Source organism: Lynx rufus, unplaced genomic scaffold (genome assembly GCF_022079265.1).
Source record: "Lynx rufus isolate CCGP_SWC_20201006 ecotype Redwood Valley unplaced genomic scaffold, mLynRuf1.p SCAF_4, whole genome shotgun sequence".
In the NCBI taxonomy this organism is placed as follows: domain Eukaryota; kingdom Metazoa; phylum Chordata; class Mammalia; order Carnivora; family Felidae; genus Lynx; species Lynx rufus.
In genome coordinates this window covers 145,006,162-145,030,206 of record NW_025814856.1, presented here as the reverse complement: position 1 = coordinate 145,030,206, position 24,045 = coordinate 145,006,162, and the positions used below count along the sequence as shown (strand labels likewise).

Here is a 24,045-nt window from a genome sequence, read left to right as displayed (position 1 = left end):
ATTCTTCAAAATCCCACATTTGGGTAAAAGGAGAAGTATCATAAAATGGATGATAAAACATTCATGGGCCAAAGAATCCAAGATACATGCTATTCTGCTATCCTACCTTCAAACCAAAGAGAAGAAAAATTCCATAAAGCCACACCAAGCAAAGTAGCTAGTATAGCAAATCAACACTGCTCCTCCCTCAAAAGTACAGGACCACCATCTCCAATGCACACACCTCACAGTATTTGCTAAATCTCAATGATGGACAGAGCTACACATTCCTCTCCCACCAAAACTCTTATTAAATTATCAAGTGCCAAAAACATAGGGAAATTCCCATAATCAAGATGTGAGAAATATCTAGACATTCCCCACCCCCTAGTTGTGCTCAGAGAGGAATAAAACCAGGGAAAGCATCGTAGTGCTCACATCTTCACCCCGATTATAGAACGTGAAGATCTAAGCGTACCCCTGTGATAAGTTACTGGCATTCGTCACCCCTTATAATATTTAGCAGCAGCGGCAGCAAATGGATTCTTAGAGCTGTAAATTTCAGGCCTCGGCAACAGCCTCTCTGCTCGGCATCTCCCTGATTAGAAACCTCCTCTTCAGGAACTACACGCTCTGATGCTGGCAACTGAACGAGGCCCGGCTTTTGGATGAAGAGGTGTGTGGTGAGTGCATGTGTGTGTGTGCCCATGTGTGTGTAAGTGAGGCTTATGACTTTTTATTCCTCTTTAAATTGTGTCATTACTGTCCAGAGAACAAGCAGCTCCTGAGCAGAGACACGGAAGAAGCAATAAAATAGTGGTTATAGTCACGTACTGTGCAATAAGTAAAATGCAGAGTGGATTACTGTTCAAAGCCCACTCATCAGCACCGTTGCAGACCGCATTTATAACCGTGATATTTCTTACGGTGCTTTACACCTGGATAAGTCCATGTATGTCTACATCGCTCACTCTCTCCACAAGCCAACAGATCCTTACTCAGCCCACCCCTATACACACCTACCATACCACACACTCCAGGAGATAACCTAAGGGACAGGTGCAGAAGTCTGCACAAAGTCACTAGCTGGACTCGAAACACTAGACCTAAACCCAATGTCTCCATTTCTTGAAGTCCCAACTGTAAAAGGAAAAAAATGAGTGGCTTAATGATGATGAGTGTAGGCTAAGGGCTGCCACAAGTCAAGAGAACTGCAGAGTTCTGTCAGGGGCAAGTGACATCCATTCCCATCTCTGGCCTGCTGCCACACTCCCCATCTGCAGAGCCTGTCCACCGTGCTCACTGGGAGGCCAAGAAACTACTGTTCAGCTTCGTAAACCCCTGCAGCATATATAAAATGAGCAAAAAGAGCCAACAGTTTCCTGAGCTTCAGAGATCCTCAGAATAGCTCCCCAAACGCAACTACCAATATTCCCAAAGCTGCCTAAATTATCAGTGCTGGACAAAAATAAAAGGACCATCGGCGTACACTGGGGCTTCTATGGATGCCACCAAGGCATGGCTTTGACGGGGCCACTGAGAATGGGACACCAAATCTGAAATCATGACACTGGGCTGTTTCTCCTACTCCCTACGGCTGTATGCTAGGTCTCATCTCCCCAAAGCTAATCATGGAAACACAACTGAAGCAGCACCGGAAGCAACTAAAAGGAAGTGACTAAAAGTATGCCACAACTGTTACAGCAGTGGCCTGGAGCTGTTCCCCAGAAGGGTACAGCTGCCAGCCTGTACCCTTGACAAAATACTAAGCATGACAATGTCTTGATACAAATAATTCCAGGCACCTGAGCATGAGCAAGCAGACTAGTCAATAGCAAATACTTAAAAGGAAACCAGGCATCAGACAGATTCCAATAGATGGGGCACTCTTCAACATGTCCGCCCAGCACTTCTCAAAACTGTCACGGTCATCAAAAGCAAAAGAAGTCCAGGGCACCTGGGTGGCTCAGTTAGTTAAGCATCAGACTTGGGCTCAGGTCATGATCTCACAATTTGGGAGTTTGAGCCCCACGTCGGGCTCTGTGCTTTCAGCACAGAAGCCTGCTTGAAGCTCTCTGCCCCTCCCTCGCTTGCTCTCTCTCTCTCTCTCAAAAATAAATAAACATTAAAAAAAAAAAAAAGGCAAGGGAAGTCCGAGAGACTGCCACATCCAAAAGGAGCCTAACAAGACATGACAACTAAATTGAGTGTGCCATGGTAGAGGAGATTCTGGAACAGAAAAACAGAGATTAGAGAAAAACTAAGGAAATCCGACTAAAGTATGGACCTCAGTTGATAATAACATACCAATACCGGTACGCTAATTATAATAACTGCACCATACTCCTGTCAGGGAGCAGAGCAAACTGGGATGAGGGCAGGGGTAATGTGGGAACTCTGCCCCATCTGTTCAATTTTTCTGTGAATCTAAAACTTGTTCTAAAAAATAAAATTTTTTATTTTATTGAATTGAAAAGGCCAGGTAAGTGTTTTTTACAAATCTTTTCTAATTCAATTTTTATTTTCTTATCAGCAAATCAGTTTACTAATGCAAGCTACAAACCAAGTCTTGATCTCTTTTTGGTGCAGAGGTCACCTTCCAAACCAAACCATCCCCAGAACTTCCTCTTCACCTGAAAGCCCTATGGCCAAAGCCCAGGAAATTCTCATCACGTTACCAAATGCAAACATAACAGAAGAGTCTAAATAATGCCAAAAATATTAAAAGGTGTCTTTGCTTAAAAACCATCTCCGAGAGACATGATAGTGAACTCCATTCAGAGCTAGGACTAGAAGCACAGCAAAAAGCTATCAGGGCCACACCAAGTAAGTCCTAGAGTCCACTGTGTGCATCCATGCATAGCTTCAACCTGACCTCCAAAACTGCATATGGACACAAGTCCAGACAGTTAACTACTTAGAGTAATCTCCCAGATGGAGCCCTAGAGGGCAAGCTCCTTGAAAGCAGGAACCACTTCTCATTCTTCTGCTTCTTCCCAAAGCAGAAGGGCTCTAAGCAATCACTTGGTAAGAGAACTGAGCAAGAGTCCTCTGACCAGGCAGGGCAGTGAGAAGACTCCACCTCCTGAAGACATGCTGTCACTCCCCAGCCCTGCCACCACCCCTGAGTGTTATTCAGGTCTATAAAATCAGCAAGGCCCAAGAATCCAGCAGCAGGGACAGGGAAGCCAAGCCACGTGCTCAGGGGACCATATGGCTACAAACAGCACAGATCAGCTAAAACGCCACAGGGAAGGCAGGCAGGAAACTGGCAAGCCACGACAGGCACAAAAGTCTCAAGCAGGCTCAGCTAATCGCTGTGAAGTGAACATGCTTCTCTGCTAACCTGGAGAGACAAGGAGAGCCCTCGCTTGCATTTCCTTCCCTAAAAAGTGACACAGTTTAAGCAGAGGATGGAACACATTCTTTCAGTAGACACCATGTATCAAGACAATACTTCGTTGAGTTTCAAGTTTCTCAGAAGTGAGACTCTTGGCCAGCACATCTCATCTACAGCATCAGTTCCCAAAATCACCTACAGGACCTGAGAGGCACCCAGTTCAAGAGTTCAGGTTACCTTTTGCAGGCTTTTCAGGCTATTTAGCTGCTCCCTATACAATTAACTTCTAGGGGACAGGGCAGGCGACTGCGAAAGAGAGAACCACGATTTGTTCAGGCCTTACAGTCACATGAGCCTCAGAGAAGTATCCTTTAGCAAAAACTTGTAGGACGGTCAGAGTGTTTGTGAAGTCCCAGGGCACCTTAGGACACCTCTAGGTTCTCTTGAAAAAGTAGCACAGTATTAACAGACATTTTAAATCAGGTATATGACTACAAAACCGCTGGATTCTAGGTTATGAAAAGAATTGCAAATCACTTTTTTTCCTACTGGCTATAAGGTAGTATCCCGTGCTCTACAACAGAGGATGGCAAACTATGGCCCAAGGGCCATCTAGCCCACTGCCTGCTGTTGAACATAAAGTTTTATTAGAACATAGCCAGGCCCATTCACTAACATACTACTGCCTCTAGCCTCTTTTCTCGCTATGGTAGCAAAGTCGCATAGTTTCAACAGAGACTACATGGCCCACCAAATGTAAAATATTTACTATATGGTCCTTTAAGAAAAAATTGGTCAACCTATGTTCTACAACATATTAGAAAATGAACACACATAGGGCAATACATGGTTAACATTCCTAGAAAACTATTTGGCAAATATGCTGCAAAACATTCTTATGGAAATAATTGCCATTTACAAAGAGATTTATTCCATTTTCTAAATAATGGAAAAATTATACACTATATGAATATCGACCTATTGGGGACTGGTTACATAAATTATGCAGGCTCACAATGGAACATTATGAACAAACTAAAGCAAGCTCAAACATTTACTTTGGCGCCCTCCCTAAATACCTTTAAACAAAAATAATGGGATTTTGTTGTTGTTGTTGGCCCTAAGTCCAATAGGACAAATATAATGGGAGAAAAGAATATGGCAACAAAACACTGGAAGCTAGAAAGCAGATGGATGAGTGGTAACAGACTTCACAGATTCACAAAAGCTAAATCCTGAGCCAGTGATAAGAAAACATAATAGCCAACCTGATTTATACTGCAGACTTCCCCCACCCACCAAGACAAAGAAACTGTCAAATCAGGAATCTCAAGTAGAGATGAAAATGGGACCAAAACCTAGACTTGGTTTACGTAAGAAGCACCTGGATTTTAAGATATATACCATAAATCCCATATATAGGTTCACTAATTTTAGCCCAGTGTTTGAGACCTCATTCTTAAATAAGAAAGATAACCAAAGATCACCAGGCATCTAAGGAAAGCCTCTAATATGAAAAATAAGAGACCAAAATAACCGAAGAGAATTAAAAACAACATGGAAAATACAGACTATGCAAGGAAATTTTTCAAAAAATTATAATTAATTCCTCAGAAAGTTAATAGAAGATATTTTATCTCTGGAAGAAGTGATATTACTATTAAAAAATAACAAGATAGACACATAAATCAACAGAATGGAATAAAGAGCCCCAAAATAAATTCATGCTTATGTGATCAATTAATCTACAACAAAGGAAAAAAGAATATACAATAAAGATGGTCTCTTCAGTAAACAGTGTTAGAAAAACTGGTCAGCTACATGCAAAAAGAATGAAACTAAACCACTTCCTTACACTACACACAAAAATAAACTCAAAATAGATTAAAGACCTAAATGGAAGACCTGAAACCATAAAAGTCTAAAACACACACACACACACACACACACACACACACACACACACACACAGTAATCTCTTGGATATCAACCTTAGCAGTATTTTTCTCTGGATCTGTCTTCTCAGGCATGGGAAACAAAAGCAAAACAAACTATTGGGACTACATCAAGTTAAAAAGCTTTTTACATAGCAAAGGAAATCATCAAGAAAATGAAAAGGCAAACTACCAAATAAGAGAAGGTATTTGCAAATAAAATATCTGATTAAGGGATTAATATCCAAAATATATAAAGAACTCCATAGAATTCAACACCAAAAAATAATACAATTTAAAAATGGGCAGAGGACTTGAACAACATTTCTCCAAAGAAGACATACAGATGGCCAACAGACACATGAAAAGATGCCCAACATCACTCATCACCAGGAAAATGCCAATCAGAACTACAATGAAGTATTACCTCACACCTGTCAGAATGGCTAGTATCAAAAAGACAAGGGGGGTGGGGCGCCTGGATGGCTCAGTCGGTTGAGCGTCCGACTTCAGCTCAGGTCATGATCTCAAGGTCTGTGAGTTCGGCTCTGTGCTGACAGCTCAGAGCCTGGAGCCTGCTTCGGATTCTGTCTCCCTCTCTCTCTGCCCCTCCCCCGCTCATGCTCTGTCTGTCTCTCTCTCTCTCTCTCTCTCTTTCTCTGTCACAAATAAGTAAACATTAAAAAAAAAAAAGGCAAGAAATAACAAATGTTGGAGAGGATGCAGAGGAAAGGGAACCCTCGTGCATTAGTGGTGGGAATGTAAATTGGTGCCGCCACAGTGGAAAACAGTATGGTGGGTCCTCAAAAAAAAAATCAAAACTAGAAATACCATACAACCCAGTAATTCCATGTCTGGCTACTTACTCAAAGAAAATAAAAACACTAATTTGAAAAGATATATGCGCTCCTGCTTATTGCAGCTTTATAATAGCCAAGATATAGAAGCAACCTAAGTGCCCACTGATAGATGAATGGATAAAGATGTGAGATATATATTATATATATATATATATATATATATACACACTATATATATGATGTGGAATATTACTGCACCATAAAAAGGAGTGAAATCTGGCCATTCACAACAATATGAATGGATCTAGAGGGTATCACGCTAAATGAAACAGTTAGAAAAATACAAGTACAATATGATTTCGCTTTTTAGATTGAATCTAAAAAGACAAACAAACAAACAAAAAACCACAAGTGAACAAGCAAACAATCAAGACAGAAACAGACTCATAAATACAGAGAACAAGTTGGTGGTTGCCAGAGGGTAATGTAAGGGAAAGTAAGGGAAATGGTAAAGGCAAAATAGGTGAAAAGGATTAAGAGGTACAAACTTGAGGTTATAAAAGAAATAAATAATGAGGATAGAAAGTACAGCATAGGAAATATAGTCAATAATGTTGTAATAACGTCATATGATGATGGATGGTAACTACTCTTATCACAGTAAGCACTGATGTATACAACTGTTGAATCACTATGTTATATACCTGAAACTAATATAATACTGTATGCCAACTACATTTCAATAAAAATGAGAGCCATTCAGAGAAGCAAAGACCAGAAAGGTCTTAAAATACAGTAGCATAAAGAAAACATTTGGTAGCAGGGCTAAAAGGTAAATACGAAGAAATTTAGGAAGAAGAAAAGACAAAGATGAAAACAGGAGGCAAAAATTAGAAGACCAGTCAACAAAGTCAAAAATCCAAACAGGAGTACTAGAAAATAGCAGAGAAGCTAGTTGGAAATCAACAACAAAATAAAGTTCCCAGACCAGACACAAAGAGCTAAAACTAAAAAGAATACGCTCACACATGGATAAAACAGTGCACCACTGAGAAATTTCAGGATAAAAAAGCAAGTGCTAAGACCTTGCGGAAAGAAAAACCAAATCATCTGAGGAGGAGAAATCAGAATGGTTTCAGAGGCAAATGGTGAAGATATCCAAAGATGACAGCTCCAGAACAGTGAGAAGAAGAACAAAACAACTAGTCCAGATTGGTATAGGTCACAAGGTTCCTGGAAAATGTAATTGAAAAAGATAAAATTAACAGGCTGAATCAATGTCTTTAGAGAAGATTTAGGTAGAGTCTAGGGGTTGAATTAATAAGTTCATTAAAAAAAACAAACTTTTAAAATTATTAAATCCAGGGCAAACAAAAAGTTCTGCAGAAAATGAAAAGTAGCCACAATATGCTACAGGGCTCAGTAGTTATTAGCATTTGCAAAGTAAACATTGAACCAGCATTAGAATATAGTCCTATTGCAAGGATTAAGGAAAAATACATGCACACCCATGTGAATCCTCATCTTCCACGGTATGAAGGAAAAGGGTTGTGCCTAAAACTGAAAAATTAAGAAGGCAACATAAACATTTTATTCAAAGATATGGACTAGCCAAGAACTGAAAATGGCTGCCTCAAGAAAAAGGAAAACAGACTAGTACATTTCTTAATAAGCCACAGAGTTCTTTAAACTTTTATGCATTAAAAATAAAAGTATAAAAACTTAAAAATTATATACAAAAGAATATAGCTCAGTACTACTCAAAAGTGGTTGCCAGCCTGCAATGAGAGTAGGAGCTTGTACCAGAACATAAATCAACCACATCACTGAGAACATTGCTGATATTTTTTCTGTAGCAAGCTTTTCTTGATGAAAGAAGCAATGCCTTGATTTACATTCTGGCTCAAGCGCCTTATATCCTATCAAGGCATTACAAATAGGACTGGGAAAGATCAAGGGTCAGCACACTTTTCTGTACAGGGCCAGATATCAAATATTTTAGGCGTTGCAGATGATTCTGGTCTCTGTCACAACTACTCACCTCTGCCACTGTATTACAAAAACAGCTACAGACAACATGGAAATGGACAGACATGGCTATGTTCCAATGTATTCATGTCACTGAAATTTAAATTTCATATAATTTTCATGTGCCACAAAACATTTTTTTCGACGTAAAATCCACCATACTTCACAGACCATACAAAAACAAGTGGAGGGCCAGGCTTGGCCCATGGGCCATCATCTGTCAACCGCTGGGATAAACAGTATAATCAACTTAAAAAAAAAAAGTCTGTGTGATAGTAGTTTCATCCAGTATGAGTGTTTTTCCTTCTCCTTTTTATGCTTTCTATTTAAAAAAATAATAATGCTGAAGAATTTCTAAAACTCAACAAGTTTTGAAACCATTTACCTACCTACCTACCTACCTACCTACCTACATTTCTCTCTCTACTCTAGAAGCAGGCCTATATCCAAATGACCTAAATTTATATTAAAGATACTTACAGGAGAATGGCTATTCCCCTTAACCCTCAGATGGTTTTTAGAGGCAATTTCCTCTACTCGACATTTTAACAAATGAAACTTCATTGTAACGAAGAAAGCCTCACTCTGTTTTAAAACAAAACATATATACATATCCTGGGATCCTAGATTAAAACAAATAAATAAACAAACAAAAACAAAAAATAAAACAAAAAAAACAACCAGGAGAAAATGTGCCAGCTCTTCTCTAGTTACCAATAAAGCCATATTTAAGAAAAATACAAAGCTACTGACTCAATCATCTACTCTTTCAAATTTCTTTTTTCAGCAATGCATTAGTACCTAAAACCTGCAAAGGCCTAAAACCCTGCAAAATTTTCTGGGTTTCTCTTATAAACTCAGTTTCTTTTTTGTTTTTTAATGTCTATTTATTTTTGAGAGACAGAGAGACAGAACACGAGCAGGGGAGGGACAGAGAGACAAGGAGACACAGAATCCAAAGCAGGCTCCAGACTCTGAGCTGTCAGCACAGAGCCTGACGTGGGGCTCGAACTCACGAACCATGAGATCATGACCTGAGCCAAAGTCGGACACTTAACTGACTGAGCCACCCAGGCACCCCTCTATAAACTCAGTTTCAACTGAAGAGGGTCTAGCAGGGACAGTACAAGATACGGGGACCCTCCTAAGCCTCATCTATATCACAAATATCAGACCCTCTCAGAGTGATGATGGTGAAAAACAGAAGACATGCCTCCCTTGCTGAGTGAATGATCGCCCTTTCACCGTGTAGCTACAGTCTTAGAACAGATGACAGGAAACATAAGCAAAACCAAGTAGTTCCAATTAGGTGGAACAGCCATGTCCAAGTTTCCAAGCTAGTGCGGTCCTCACACAGAAAGGAAGCAGGGGTTCATTCTGGTCTGTACCAAGACTTGGAAGATGCATGGGGGAGTATCCAACCAGGAACTTTTCCCTAAATAGGATAAAAGACCTAATTATGCTTAGGTCTCAAAGACCCAATTATGGTTAACCTGACAGCTGCCTGGAGACCACCTACGACAAGAAGGAAGGAAGCCACTTGAGCACTCTGTGACTTATTGCTTTGGGCATCATAAAAAAGAAAGTGAAGAAATTCAGCCAATTCCTCAGAGACTGTTAAAATTTGACCATTCTAAGAGAAACCAGACCTGGATTTTTTTAGGCTGACAGTGCCACCTAGTGGTATTCCATCTTCAACTCATTTGGGACAGCCACCTCTCAGCAGATATAGATATGTTAATTAACTTCTTTTAGTTCAGGAAAACAAAGCTTAAAGCATCTCTTGCCAAAAGTAAAAATAGATTGGAAAACATGACAGCACTTTGGTAAAGTGAGGAAAACAGGTCTACCGCTCACGGTACCAAAGCCAGCAATGAAGAAAACACTCAGCACTGCTGATGGACCCAAACAATCTACTGAGTAGCACTAGTTCCTGTCAAAGGAATCCATCCCAGGACACTTCAGGAGAGCTCTCTGGAAAAAAACATCACATGAGAAAAAACTCAAAACCACGAGAGTCCCAAAACAGAAAGAAGAGAAACCTGAGGTCACACACACTTTGACATGGGAACTCTAAGAGAAAGCCATTTGCTAGGCAAATAGAAGCCCTACAATATGAGCGATCTTTCAAGGTGGCAACGTCCACAACTTTAACTCATGAACTCCTAATGAAGTTATGCAAATTTATGACAAGTTCTTATGGTTTCTAATTCCCCTGCAATAAACACATGCATGTACACAACCCTTACACACACAATCCACACACCACTGGCTTGCCTTAAAACAGAAATGCTTCCAGGCCTGGCTTGATGGTTCAGAGATCACTGTATTGTCACTAGCCTGACAATGTCCACTATGCATCTCAAGATGCTGAGAATGACTCACCTTGGCAACAAACTGCTTGTCCTTTTGGTCCAAATTAGCAGTAGGAGCCACATAGTCTCTCCATATTCTCAGCCTGCGTTCCTTGGCAAACCTGGCAACAAAAACAAGGATGCACATCATTCAGACAGAATAGGTCAGCAAATGGAACCCACCATCACCATGGGAGCAAAGAGTACAGCATCCTTCTCTAACTCAGAGACACGACACCCAAGGGCAAGGCCACCGGTCAAACTAGAACAGAGTACGAAAGCAACAAGAAAGTGTACCGCAACTGGCATCCAAGACATACACGACCCTGGCTGGCTGACCGGGATCTAGCTGTGCAGCCTTTCTAGCCCGGACAGTACAAGTCCACCTTGAATTAGCTCTTTAGCTTATCCAGCATCTCCTCAGTGACTAGTAAATGCCACGCACTGGAATGACAAACACAGAGCAACTGCTCTCAAGTGGGAAGAACACCCACATCCAAACAAACAAATGTATTTTTTTAAAAAGCATAGGCCTGCTCAATTTCCATTTGAATTTAAAAAAAGACTATCAGCTAACCAAATCACCTTTGTAGTACATCTGAAGAGTAAGAAAAGGGATAAAAATCCACTAGGAGTTCACTGACAAAAGTGCAAAAACTTGTTGGCAAAAATCTGTTTTATGGTACTAAAACCATCAGGCATTTTTTCAGTCAGGCTAAGAGAGGGAAATGGAATATGTGCAAAAATTTTTTAAAGCCAATGAACAGCTAGATTTACAAATAAGCTTTTTGTGTTTTGTAATGACAAGTCTTTACAAATAAACGGATACAGGTCAAAGGGAAAGGAATGATTATTTCTGAAAACAGTACTGCCACTTTTTAAAAGAAGCACTAAAAGGAGAAAAAGACAAAGTAGCATGTAGTAGCTGTAAAATACATAAAATACTTTGATAGAGATTTAACAATGCAAGCAAGTCAAATACAGCATGCAAAACAGCAGGCAAGTAATCACATATTATTGAAATATGATTTGCATTCCTTAGTCTAAACCTGTTTTTTAATGATGTGCCCTCTTAAAAATCCATAAAATCTACAGATGTTATAAAACATGTAGATACTACTGCCATTGTACTCACTTTCTTCAAAGAGAGGCAGGAACTTAATGCAAAAAAAAATTATCAACAAAAATTGTATTTAGAATAATGGATTTACAGGGTTTTCTGAAAACAAAAAAAAAATTCTGAGCATCACAGAATAATTAGAGGTATTTGGAAAGCTGTATTTGTAAGAGTATTTTATCTTTTGAATTTAGCTGTGGAACGTAAAGACTGAAAAAATTTTACAGAACCATGGTGTTTTTAAATCAGATACACCATATCTAATGGCCCAGATTAAAATCTACTTTTATAAAAAGTTACAAGTATTTCTGCTTATAGGCAAAGAAGGATATGAAAGATCCAAGGGAAGAAAATTATGGTCATACAATTCATGTTCTTGCGTATCTCTGAGCTGTGTACCTCAAAGGCCAAAAATGTAAAGTTATCCAGACCATTATAATTCTATGATTCTGAAACAAGCCATACAACACACCTCGAGAGTGAATCACTGGCATCAGTGGTTGGTGGTGTTCTGCTTAAATGCACCCTGGGAGATGGTGGCCAGGACTTTCCCCAAATATCATCTCTATTCACCTACTCTTGCTACCTGCTTCATGGTCTTCCATTTACCCTGTCAAGTGAATGAAATTCACCTACGCACAGAAATTCTTGACCTCAATACTTGAAACAGCCACCTAATCTTTGGAATATCGACTATTGTTTTCCTGGAAATAAGTTTCTTCTACATCTGCTTTAACCACGAGGCACCAAGCTGAAAACATGACAACAGTATCTCATAGTTGCATTAGCATTTTTAATTGACACGTGCTTCAATAAATGAGGGCATGAGGCTTCATAACAACACTGAACGGTCCTGTTTTAGGACCCACAGGCTCTATGTTTCCATCATACCCCTGGCTCCAGCCTGAGTGTTAGGTAGCAGCCAGTAAGTGACTGCATCATCTTCAAACGAGCCTCAAGCTATTTCATTCCAAATGCCTAAAATCCAGAATTTAAGTGAGATGCTTGGACAAAAAGTGACCCCAAAACATTAAAGCAGCAAATCTGGTGAAGAACAATTTCTAAGTGAAAATCTAGGCCCTCAATGTACAGCAGTGAATCAGACAACTAAAGACTTATAAGTAAACCACTCCTCTGTAAGATCCTACCCTTTTGTGGAATTTCCTTAATCCATTACTGAAATGTAACAAATACTGACATAGAGATAGGGGAGAAAAGACCACTAGATTTCTTTCCCTAAAAATCCTAAATAAGATCCCTGGGCTAGAAGGCTTCCCTAACAGACCTTACCTCTCAGCTGCCCTCAGCTTTTCTGCTCCCCGAGTATAAACTGCAATCGACCAATCCACACAGCGTGCAAAACCTTCCTTCAGGAGGAGCTCTGTGATGTTGCCATTCTGAAAAACAAGGCACATGAGAAGGCAGGCATAAGAGAATCCATTTCTCTAGACTTCTGAAATTAACAGCCACAATTTATACTGCAGTTCACTGAAGAAGGAAGGAAGGAAGGAAGGAAGGAAGGAAGGAAGGAAGGAAGGAAGGAAGGAAAGGAGAGGTTAGAGTTTCTCTCATTAGGAAACCAGCCCCAAGATGAGACACCCCACTCTGCGGCCCCTCCTAACAGCCTTGGCTTCCCATCCCCACAACACCTAACACAGTAACTCTCACTTAACAGGAGTAAGATAAATGTTAGTGGCATTGAATGGAATTGACGTTTCAATAGCTCTTCTTGTGGGCAGAGGAGGATGTTAATCTTTAGTAGAGATTACACCTCATTATTTCCTTCCCTAAGATCAGCACTTACTCCCCTTTTCATAAGGAGAGAGCTGAAGAACAGGCTGAGGAAAGGAGTAACTTCAGCTACATTTTGCCCAATGAATTACAACTCCCATTCTACTGTGCCACAGAGCCATCTGGTAGGGCCCCGGCAGACAGCGAGTACTCCAGAAGAAACAGACCTGACCCTGGCACACTCCAAACCAAGTGTCCCAGCCTTCCACAACGGCCATCATGAAAGAATTCTCCAGCCAAAGAATAAGAGTAACAGGAGTTTATCCTGTACTGGACATAGGGAACAATAATGAAAATGCATTTACACTTGGGTGTTATAAAACAAGGTCATTTCCTTTCCGGGAGAAATCCACCTACCAAAGTCTATGCCCAGGTAGAACGGATAATCACAACTAAAATAACATAAAGAACCTATTTCCGACTCAAAAGCAGAGTTAGGAGGTAAATGGATTAGGCCTGGGGTACACAAAGTAATTTTTCCATAGAAAGGATTCCTCATCATTGTTCTACCAATACTTTAAAAAGCTACCTTCTAGACCTACATATAAACCTCAGCAATCCTATTCCACACGTTTCAGTGCCACTTCTCACCTGTGTGGCAGCCTCGCAACTTTCTCTTCTCAACATCAAGGACCAACACTTGAGGAAATGTCAAGAGCTCCTCTTCTTACGAACTCAAAAGTTGAGATCCACTTTCTAAAAGTGAGTAGTAGTTCAGCAGATTTGTCCAACTCTATCAGCTAACTAATATCTCCCTAGAAAATGTCTCAAAAATCAGATGATAATCCTGCCAAGATCTTTAAATGGCTCTTAAATACAGAGAAAAAGAAGAGAAGCAAACCACAGGCCATCAAACACCAAATGCACACCCCACCCCCCCACCCCCATCCAACCCCACACAGCCCAGTCTGCATGGGCACACTCACTGGATGAAGGATGGTACCCAGGATGTTTTGGTTGTGGCAGCTCTCCAGAATGATCTGAACATCTCTCTGAAGTAGTCGAGACTCGGTGAAAAATTTGGCCTCTGCAGCAAAAGGCTCTGGTGTTTCACTGCCATCTGCTTCCCGTCGAAAAGTTGGGCACTAAAGCAAAGGTAAAGTAGGTGGGTAGTACAGCCTAAATGTGAGTGCCAGGCACTCTCACCCCACACCAAACCAGCCAAAACCACAAACTCCACAAAGCTGAACCAGGTAAGGTCTCAAATCAGGCCTTATAACCCCTTTTTTAAAACATATTGGTAAAAGTGACTAGAAATAGATCTTCTCAGACTTCTTGGTAAGGCAAATAAACTCAGGTCACTATCATGAGGAAATTTTAAATTATAGTTGAAAATGACCCCTTGCCAAGAAAAGATTCATCAATGCCTAGTTTTAAATTCCTGATTTTTTAAAAATCAAAAATGGATACCCCACATTGAGACAAACCATTCTCAGCAAACATCAGAACCTCCCATCTCTCTGGGTCTCAACAACCTCTCCACACAGCCCACTCCAAACAGACACTGAGTACTTTAAAATAGTTTTTTAAAAAATCTTTAAAATAATTTTCTAATCTTATTTGATCTAATGAGAACAGTCCCACTGCAAAGCTTACAGTATACAGTACTCTAGTCAATGTTAATGGCCCATACTAGGAAGAGTCAATAAGTCCAAAATCCCAGAGTAGAAGAATCCACCTGTCACTGAACGCTTCTACAAACCCTATATCCACCCCACAGCCCAGTGTATGGTCTGACCTTGATCCCTGACAGCATGACCGTAACCAGGTAGTAATCTGGGAGGAGCAGGGCCCTGACCACACTGCCGTCCCGCACATGCTCGATGATAGCTGTGTGACAGAAAAAATAGCTTAAGTCATTAGCAAAAGTCATGCCAGGAATGAACAATACCCAACCAAGCTGCATTTAACACAGTTCATCACCCCAAAACCCTCAGAAAGCCTCCCTCTGAGAAGTGACAAAGCACTGGGAGATCACAAGTGTGCACACAACAGACTCTTCTACAAACTACTCCTGGGAATACAGATTAGACTGACTTCTCCATCTTCTGAACTTCCTGGGATCTCACGGCTCATCCCTGAGCTTTGTTATCCGTAAAGCTAGGATGCTTATCTGAGTACCAGGTGCCAGCAAAAAAATAATGGGTCAGATCTGTTAATAATTTTACTCAGTCTGTAGTTAACCGGGTCTCAAAACTGGGCCAAGAACTATAGCGTGTGTGTGTGTGTGTGTGTGTGTGTGTGTGTGTGTTTACATCTTTACAGAATATACATTTCAGGGATGTTATTTAAGCAGCATCTTTTAGAAAACAGGAAGATCCCCAATGTGGGAAATTATCAGCAATTTACTACCCTGCACCAGCAAAGGACTAACTTCTGTCAAAATATACCTGATGTAACCTATGTAAACTGCATTCAAGTTACCTTCCAAAATACCATGGTGTTGTTGCACTCTTAACAATTCCTTTAGATACCAAGTAAAATAGTTTTGGTAAACCTCAAGAAACTTGAGAGCAAACAGAAATCACCCTGCATCATGTCAGTCTTTTCCCACTAGCCTCACCATTGACAGGCTTTTGATGGTGCGAGTCCACAAAGTGCCTTGGGTTCTCAATGGTGTACTTGAGGTCCCGAATAGTATGTGAACCGTTCCCCTCACTCCACATCCCTTTCTTAGCTGCCTTTGCTTGTTCCTCACATTCCGAAAGCCGGTTCTGCTCAGGACTAGGACGTGAAAAATAAACATGTGTGGGTTAGTGATTTCACAACAAGAAGGAAAAAAAATCAGGCTCTTCTTTGAACTCTTTCTTCAGCATCTGCTCCCCTTGAAGATACCAAAGCACTCGTTTCAGATCTATGGCTGCAGACCCAAGCCTATAACCAGAAAATCACCATGAGTGCAATTTCCGGATTCCAGACTTGTTCCCTCAAACAACAGATTCGCTCGTAAGAGCATTTAATGAGAAGATACAAAGAACACACATCTCGGTACTGCCACCATCAGAGATTACAAGAGAACAAGTTGGTGGCTCACAGGGAAGCCACTCCAGGGGGTACAGCTTCATTTAACCATCCCAGAATCAGGAACTGGAATCCAGGCACAGCTCAGCAGGACACAGCACAAAGAAAGGGACTAACAATCATCCTTACTGCTCTTGTCTACAGAACAGGGCTGGGGAATGCAGAGCAAATACTGTTATTATACATGTCACCCCAAAACCCCAATAAGACCAGCTCAGCAAAAACAGTTTGAAAAACCTCCATTTTGAAAATGGAAGACTCCTTCTTCATGAACCAAGAAACCAAATATATAGGAGAACAGCCAGAAAGCCAAAAGATAGACCAAAAAATAAAGTGCATGCTCTCGCTAGCTCGGTCGCGCGTGCGCTCGCGCTCTCTCTCTCTCTCTCACACACACACACACACACACACGAGATAAAGGAAACTGTGAACTGCAGGGCCTTTCCACAATCTCAATACCTTAATGGTGACATTAATGGCTGTATGCATAAGTTCAGTCTCCCACGTTGAGCAGTAGGGATACCGGAACAGGGATCCCTGACCTACAATTTCTCAAGCCAGAAGTCTTCAGTACTGTTGTATCCCCCCTTCCCCCCAAAAAGGACAGTCACATCGTTGGGGACCCAAGATTGCAAACAGAATTCAATAAAAAATGTACTTCAGAGATACAAAGAAGCAAACATAGAAACCGAGAAAAGGAGAATTTAAGTAAAGACAGCTTCAGAGAAAAAAAGATTGGGACTCCAGGGGAGATTTCTTTGTTGAGATGGTACAATATAGGTATGGGCTTCTTAAAAATTTTTCATTCTAGTTGCAAACTGGATTCCTAAAAACTACTGCCAACAATAATCATGCCAACAGTCCTTAAGATATAACTTCAGCATGCTTCCAAAACACCACCTAAGACAAATGTTTTTATTCATTAAATTCCCACATGCTCACTCCCCAAGTATAGGCTCCAGCAAATGTTTTTCTGCAGTTAAAAAGGACCCTCAGAAGTATATGGTGAAAGGGCTGGCCCCAAAGTTTATGAAGGCAGGAAGAATGCAAAAAGTACATTCTTGCCTTTGCTCATTCCCATCACTGGTACAGTTCATGCAAATATTTACCTAAGGCCTTTTATGCACCAACAACAGTCACATATAATATATCAAGGACTTAACGATTTAAACAGCATCTTTAACCTCCAAATTACTGATGTCACATATCACTTTTCAGAGACTAAAGTGTTAATTAAAGCCAGCTGCAATCCATCCTACTGCAAGCCAATACTGGTGAACTTGAGCACGATACATGTACTATAAAGCTTACATAACTAACACTCATTTCCATTAAGTTCACACTGCCATTGGCTAAACAAATACAGTTTTACCTATTACTTAACCATCTACAGATCTACGGACCAAAACAGACTTATAAGGCTTTGGAAAGAGACAGAATTTTCCCTGATTTTAAAAACAGAACCACTGAGCCCTTATCAGTTACCCTTGCTTCTTCTAAGCAGCAGCTTTTGCTTTGAATTCTATTTATTCACTTCACTTTATTTTTTATTGCACTTACTTCTTGTGCATGCTATATTGTATATTTATTTGTTTATTGGGTTATTGTCTGTCTCCCCATTAAAATGTTAGCAGAAGCTATCTCTGTTCATGGCTATATTCTCAGTGCCCAGAACACAGCCTGGCACATAGTAAGTGCTCAATAAATCTTTTGGGATGGATGGATAAATACTCTGTAACTGAAGGTCAGTGGTATAAGACATAGCCTATTGGCTCTTATGAATATAAAGAATGGAAGTATCTTGTCTCAAAGCCTACTTTTAAAGGCGTTATACATGTCAAATGCCACTAATGAATGCTGAGTTACTTCCTGGCTCAGAATAATCCACATTGGGGCAGGAATGTACCAAAAAGCAGGAGAGCACCAGAAGTTACCCACTGTATGCCAGGGGATAGGAAAGAAAATGCAGCAAGCCACTGTAGAGCTGACTACCCACCCCACTTGAGTAACCCCAGCTCTCACAATGGAATAGAAGGGGACAGAAGAGTAATGAACACTTACTTATTAGCTCTCATGCCTTCTCTCCGGGTGGCCAAACCCTCCGCAACCAGAGACTCTGCAATGTTTTCCCCATTGGTATCTGAGGAGGAAAAAGGGAATTAAACACAAGATTCAAATCTCCCTCCAGCAGCAGCAGAGCTCAAATGGAACCACTTTAACCCTTAGCTCTTCAAGGAGAATGATGTTGCCAGAGAATTGGACAAGGCAGCAATACAGTGTTGGGTTTTTCAGAAAACCTCTTCTCCTAAAATGTCTACTCTCAAAGACCCAAAGGTCTATAAATCTTCTTAGGACTTTGTTTCCAATTTTCCTGTGTATCTCCCAGGCAAAAGGCAATCTTGGGGACTGAAGGAAAACAAGGCATATATGGCAGCCCAGGAGAGTATAAAGAACGCTGACCTAAGGAGCAGAGGTCTGGGGCAGAATACAAATTCTGCCACTTGCTAGCTTAGACAAGGTCTCTCGGTATCTTAATTTATTCATCTATAAATAGGGAAGAGTACCTGCCACGTGGCTTTTTGTGAGAATTAAACCACAATGTCTGTAAATCTCTTAGCACAGTGCTCAGCACAACAGCAGGAATTAAAAACAAATCAAATGAGTCGTCACACCTGTACAATCATATGGCTTCGTTTAGGAATGTCTATCACGTTTTACACAGAAAGTCCAATTCCTCCCAGGATGCCCTATTATCTGCTCCAAGAGGACACCAAGACAAGCTACACCGTTTGTCAAAGACTTTCTCCTGCTCTGGGAGACACAGGGGCAGAGGTAATGTCTAGGTTTCTAATCTGTCATACAGCAGCAGGCAAGAAAAATGAAGTTAAAACCCAATCTGATTAGGTTCTACCTGGGCACCTGAAACATTAATTGCATTTCCATGCTATTGAAAAAGGTTTCAGACTGTATATTCCCTTAAATCTCTGCTTGTCAGACAAAGTGATAAAGGAATCGCCACATAAAAATCTTTAATATGGCAGAGAACAAGGTCCCAGATAAACAAACACAGGAGTCTAGCTGATAGGTAATGTCAGCACAGAATAAAATTCTGTTGAGATTTATATTCGATACACTATATATCAACTTCTATAAGCACTAACAATATACACACCACCCCCAAACCCAGCCTAAATGCCTTGCTATTAGCATTGCCCAAATTTCTACAGAATCAAATTAAACCTCTTTTCCTACCAAGGAAAGTTCAGATGAATGATATTTCTACAAGGAATTCTCAGGTTCTGGAGCGCTTAGGTGACTCAGGCAGTCAAGCATCTGACTCTTGATTTAGGCTCAGGTCATGATCTCACAATTGAGATCAAGCCCTGCCATTAGGCTCTGTGATGCACCTGGACCCTGCTTAAGATTCTCTTTCTCCTTCTCCCTCTGCCCCTCCACCCGCCCCCCTCAAAAAAAAAAAAAAGAATTCTCAGCTTCTGAGGCTGAGCACGGATCATAAGAACCTTTCCACTGAGGTTACTGTTGAAGCCAGACACAGACACACAGAACTATCTGACATTAGCAAGTATTACACTGGTTATTTCAAAGCAACAAGAATCCCAAAGAGCAAAAAGTCAAAAGGAAGGGTTTTTAAGGGTTTAACAATTTAAGGAAAAGTTGAGGGGTGCCTGGGTGGCTTAGTCGGTTAAGTGTCCAACTCTCAGTTTCCACGCAGGCCACGATCTCATGGTTCATGAGATCAAGCACCACGTTGGGCTCCAGGCTGACGGCACGAACCTACTTGGGATTCTCTCTCTCCCTCTCTCTCTACCCTTCCCCCTAATCACGCACACACACTCTCTCTCAAAATAAATAAACTTGAAAAAAAAGAAAGAAAGAAAGAAAAAGTTGAGCAGTAAGGTGCCAAGAGGTCAGAGGGGTGGAAAGCATGAAAAAGCCCAGGTACAAACAAGATGTGTGGTCATAAAGCCAGCCAATTAGCTGCACACCAAACAGCTTTCAGTTTCCTGGCACAGAGCACGATGAAACGGCTGTTGGCTGACCCACTTCTAAAAAGTGAGTTCTGGGGGCGCCTGGGTGGCGCAGTCGGTTAAGCGTCCGACTTCAGCCAGGTCATGATCTCGCGGTCCGTGAGTTCAAGCCCCGCGTCAGGCTCTGGGCTGATGGCTCAGAGCCTGGAGCCTGTTTCCGATTCTGTGTCTCCCTCTCTCTCTGCCCCTCCCCCGCTCATGCTCTGTCTCTGTCTGTCCCAAAAATAAATAAAAACGTTGAAAAAAAAAAAAAATTAAAAAAAAAAAAATAAAATAAAAAAAAAAAATAAAAAGTGAGTTCTGATTGCTCCTTCAAAAGGGAGAAAAATACATTTCCCTGGGCTGAACTCCCAAAGGAAGCAACAAAACATGGTGGATAGAATACTGAAATGGGGAATTTGTAGGCCAAGGATCTGACTTTTGCTTATTACTTATCAAATTATAAAACTGATCAAGTCACAATTGGGACGATATTCTGAGCAAGTGGACTGTATTTTCTCCAAATGTCAGAGGACTAATCTTTTTTTTTTTTTCCCAGTAAGTTCTAAATCAACCACAAATTCCCAAATTCTACCATTCTTCCACGACATAAAAAGAAGTGAGTAGGGCGCCTGGCTGGCTCAGTTGGTTGAGGGTCCAACTCTGGATTTTGGCTCAGGTCATGAGCCCAGGGTTGTGGGATCGAGTCCTATGTTGGGCTGTGCACAAGCATGCAGCCTGCTTAAGATTCTCTCCCTCCCCCCCCTTCCTCTGCCACTCCTTCAAGCACACACAGGCACAAACACACTCTCGAAATTAAAAATAAAGAGTAAAACTTAAAAAATTAAAAAGGAGGGGCGCCTGGGTGGCTCAGTTGGTTAAGCGTCCAACTTTAGCTCAGGTCATGATCTCAAGGCTCATGGGTTCCAGCCCCGCATCAAGCTCTGGGTTGACAGCTCAGTCCCTGGATCCTGGTTCAGATTCTGTGTCTCCCTCTCTCTCTGCCCCTCCCCTGCTCGCACACTCTCTCTTTCTCAAAAATAAATAAAAACATTTAAGAAAATCAAAATAAATAAATAAATAAACATTAAAAAATTTAAAGGGAGAAACCATGAAATAGGATACACATAAGGATACTAATTATCTAAGCCACTGTTCCTTTCATTACAAATGGCATTGAGATTTCATTACATTTCATTACAAATGGCATTGAGATAAAAGAGTTGAGTGAAAATATTAAACTTTAAGTCATTTAAACCTTTAAAACTGAAAGATGTAAGTAATTCCAAACATTCTTTCAGTATATATTTATTGATCACCTCCCATGTACCAGGTTTTATTTTAAACACTAGTACATTAGCATGCTACAGTATATCCAGTTTATAATTTGGGTCAGTTTTAAAAATAAACTTTCTAAAAACAAAGACTTTAAATGTCAATTTCCCTCAACATAAATACTTAGGCCATTTTAGCTGAAGGCTGAGTTTACTTAAAAGAACTCTTAAAGGTGGTCCCTACAGAAATTACCTATGCCTGACATTTTCGGTAGTTTCAGTGAGGTCTCTGGCAGGGCGACAGAAGACTGACCAGCTGTTGTGGAATTGCAATTTTTTAGGTGATAAAATCCTTGAGTGATTGCATTTTGAAGACCGTGCACTTCTGTCTTCAAAATCCTTGAGTGATTGCATTTTGAAGACCGTGCACTTCTGTCTTCCGTTCTTTCTAACTGGTAGCCATCCAACAATAACGCTTAAGTGTTTTATATCCTACTATGTTATTTGAATTTTGGGTAAAAAGCAAATTTGTATCTTTCTGAAAAGATGACTAATCCTACAGTTTCCTATGCAATCGAGAAGCAGGTAGCCATCTGTCTGGGAGGGCGAAAAGGGTGTTTGTCTGCTGGGTAAATCAAACAAGACAACTCCATGGTCATCCCTAACTCACTTTTCTAAGACCTCTACGCTGAGAATCTTAAGAGGATGCTGTTAGCCATGCCACATACCCTGTTTACTTATTTCCAACTATTTGCTACCCAAGTCAAAAGATTATCTAAAGCAGCTCAGTAGGAAGGTTACTACATCAAAGAATCACAGAATTGGGGAGCCTCGGTGGCTCAGTCGGTTGGGCGTCTGACTTTGGCTCAGGTCATGCTCTCACAGTTCATGGTTCGAGCCTTGTGTCGGACTCTGTGCTGACAGCTCAGAGCCCGGAGCCTGCTTCCAATTCTGTGTCTCCCTCTCTCTGGCCCTCCCCCACTCACAGTCTGTGTCACTCTCTCTCTCTCAAACATAAATAAACGATAAAAAAAAAATTAAAGAAAAAAAAAGGAATCACAGAACTTAATCAAAGATTATAAAAAAACAAAACAAAACAAAACAAAACCCTGTCTGCTCCCAAAATAACTCCCAAAATGGCTGCTTTATGGAGAATATCCTACCAATCAATCCTTTCAATGTCCGATTTCTGTTCAAACTCCATTCCACAATCATACTCTCCTCTCCCTCTACCTAATCCAAAAAAGATCAGAACACCTAATGTCCCATGAGCCATCTGGCCCAGTGAAACAATAGGTATATGTGCGCCCACGCACATACGCTGAGTACATACTCTGCTGTTTTGAATATACTATCTGTTTTACAACTGTTTTACATATACTATCTCTTTCAACTCTCTCAATAGCTTACAGATGAGACTAGAACTTACAAAGGTTAAGATTTAAGTAAGGGTACACGGTAACAGAAGCCAGAATTCTTTTTTTTATTTATTTTTTTTAATGTTTATTTATTTTTTAGAGAGACAGAGTGTGAGCAGGGGAGGGGCAGAGAGAGAGGAACACACAGAATCCAAAGCAGGCTCCAGGCTCTGAACTGCCTGCCGGCAAAGAGCCCGACGTGGGGCTCGAACCCTCAAACTGCGATATCATGACCTGAGCTGAAGTCAGATGCCTAACCGACTGAGCCACCCAGGCACCCCAACAGAAGCCAGAATTCTAACCCACATCTACAAAACTCCAAAGCCTGTGTTCTTTCCATTTCATTACAAACCAAGTGGCTTGCAAAATCCCACAAGCCCCAAACAACTCTTCCTTTCTTAAAAAGCCCCAGGAGAAGAAAAGCCACAAGACAGATAAAGGAAATAGAAGATGCAATAGGAAATCTATAGGAATTCAATTAGCACTATGACCTAGAAGCACAGAGCCACGGAGTTCCACAGGCTGATGGCTAATATAAGGAAGAATGCTATGGTGTAGTACACACATTTAAACCAGGCCAGGAAAGCAGACACAGGAGTAAACAAGGAGCAGGAATCGGGAGCAATCCCCTGCACCTTTGTACCATGACCTCTGGTACTCAAAGGACTTTCAATTACACCTACAGCCAACTGTCCTAGAACTCCCACCACCAGAACTCACACTGGCCTTCCACCAGATAAAATCAGATCTTTGGAGAAACTTTAGACATAGATAGAAAGGAGTCCTTTTCTCCTTGCTAACTCACCTTTTCCAAGGTAGATCATGCCATACTCTCGCCCCTGGGGAGTCTTGTTTTCTATTGTGAAACAGACTTCCTTCCCAATCAGCTTCTTCCGAAGGAACTCTCGGGCAGGAAATGCCCAGGGCTGAAAGACAAAACAAATGTGTCACGTAAGAACTG

At 40.9% G+C, this 24,045-nt stretch overlaps 1 protein-coding gene across 1 annotated transcript in view; it reads right to left on the bottom strand.

Moving 5' to 3' along the window:
- SND1 (staphylococcal nuclease and tudor domain containing 1) overlaps positions 1-24,045 on the bottom strand; it is a 424,279-nt gene that overhangs the window by 365,013 nt on the left and 35,221 nt on the right. The window contains exons 3-9 of the mRNA XM_047094810.1: positions 23,890-24,010; positions 18,426-18,504; positions 15,907-16,067; positions 15,082-15,173; positions 14,270-14,428; positions 12,843-12,949; positions 10,467-10,557 (exon numbers count right to left, since the gene is read on the bottom strand). Of these exons, the coding sequence (XP_046950766.1) occupies positions 10,467-10,557; positions 12,843-12,949; positions 14,270-14,428; positions 15,082-15,173; positions 15,907-16,067; positions 18,426-18,504; positions 23,890-24,010 (810 nt within the window). The remainder of the gene's footprint in view (positions 1-10,466; positions 10,558-12,842; positions 12,950-14,269; positions 14,429-15,081; positions 15,174-15,906; positions 16,068-18,425; positions 18,505-23,889; positions 24,011-24,045) is intronic.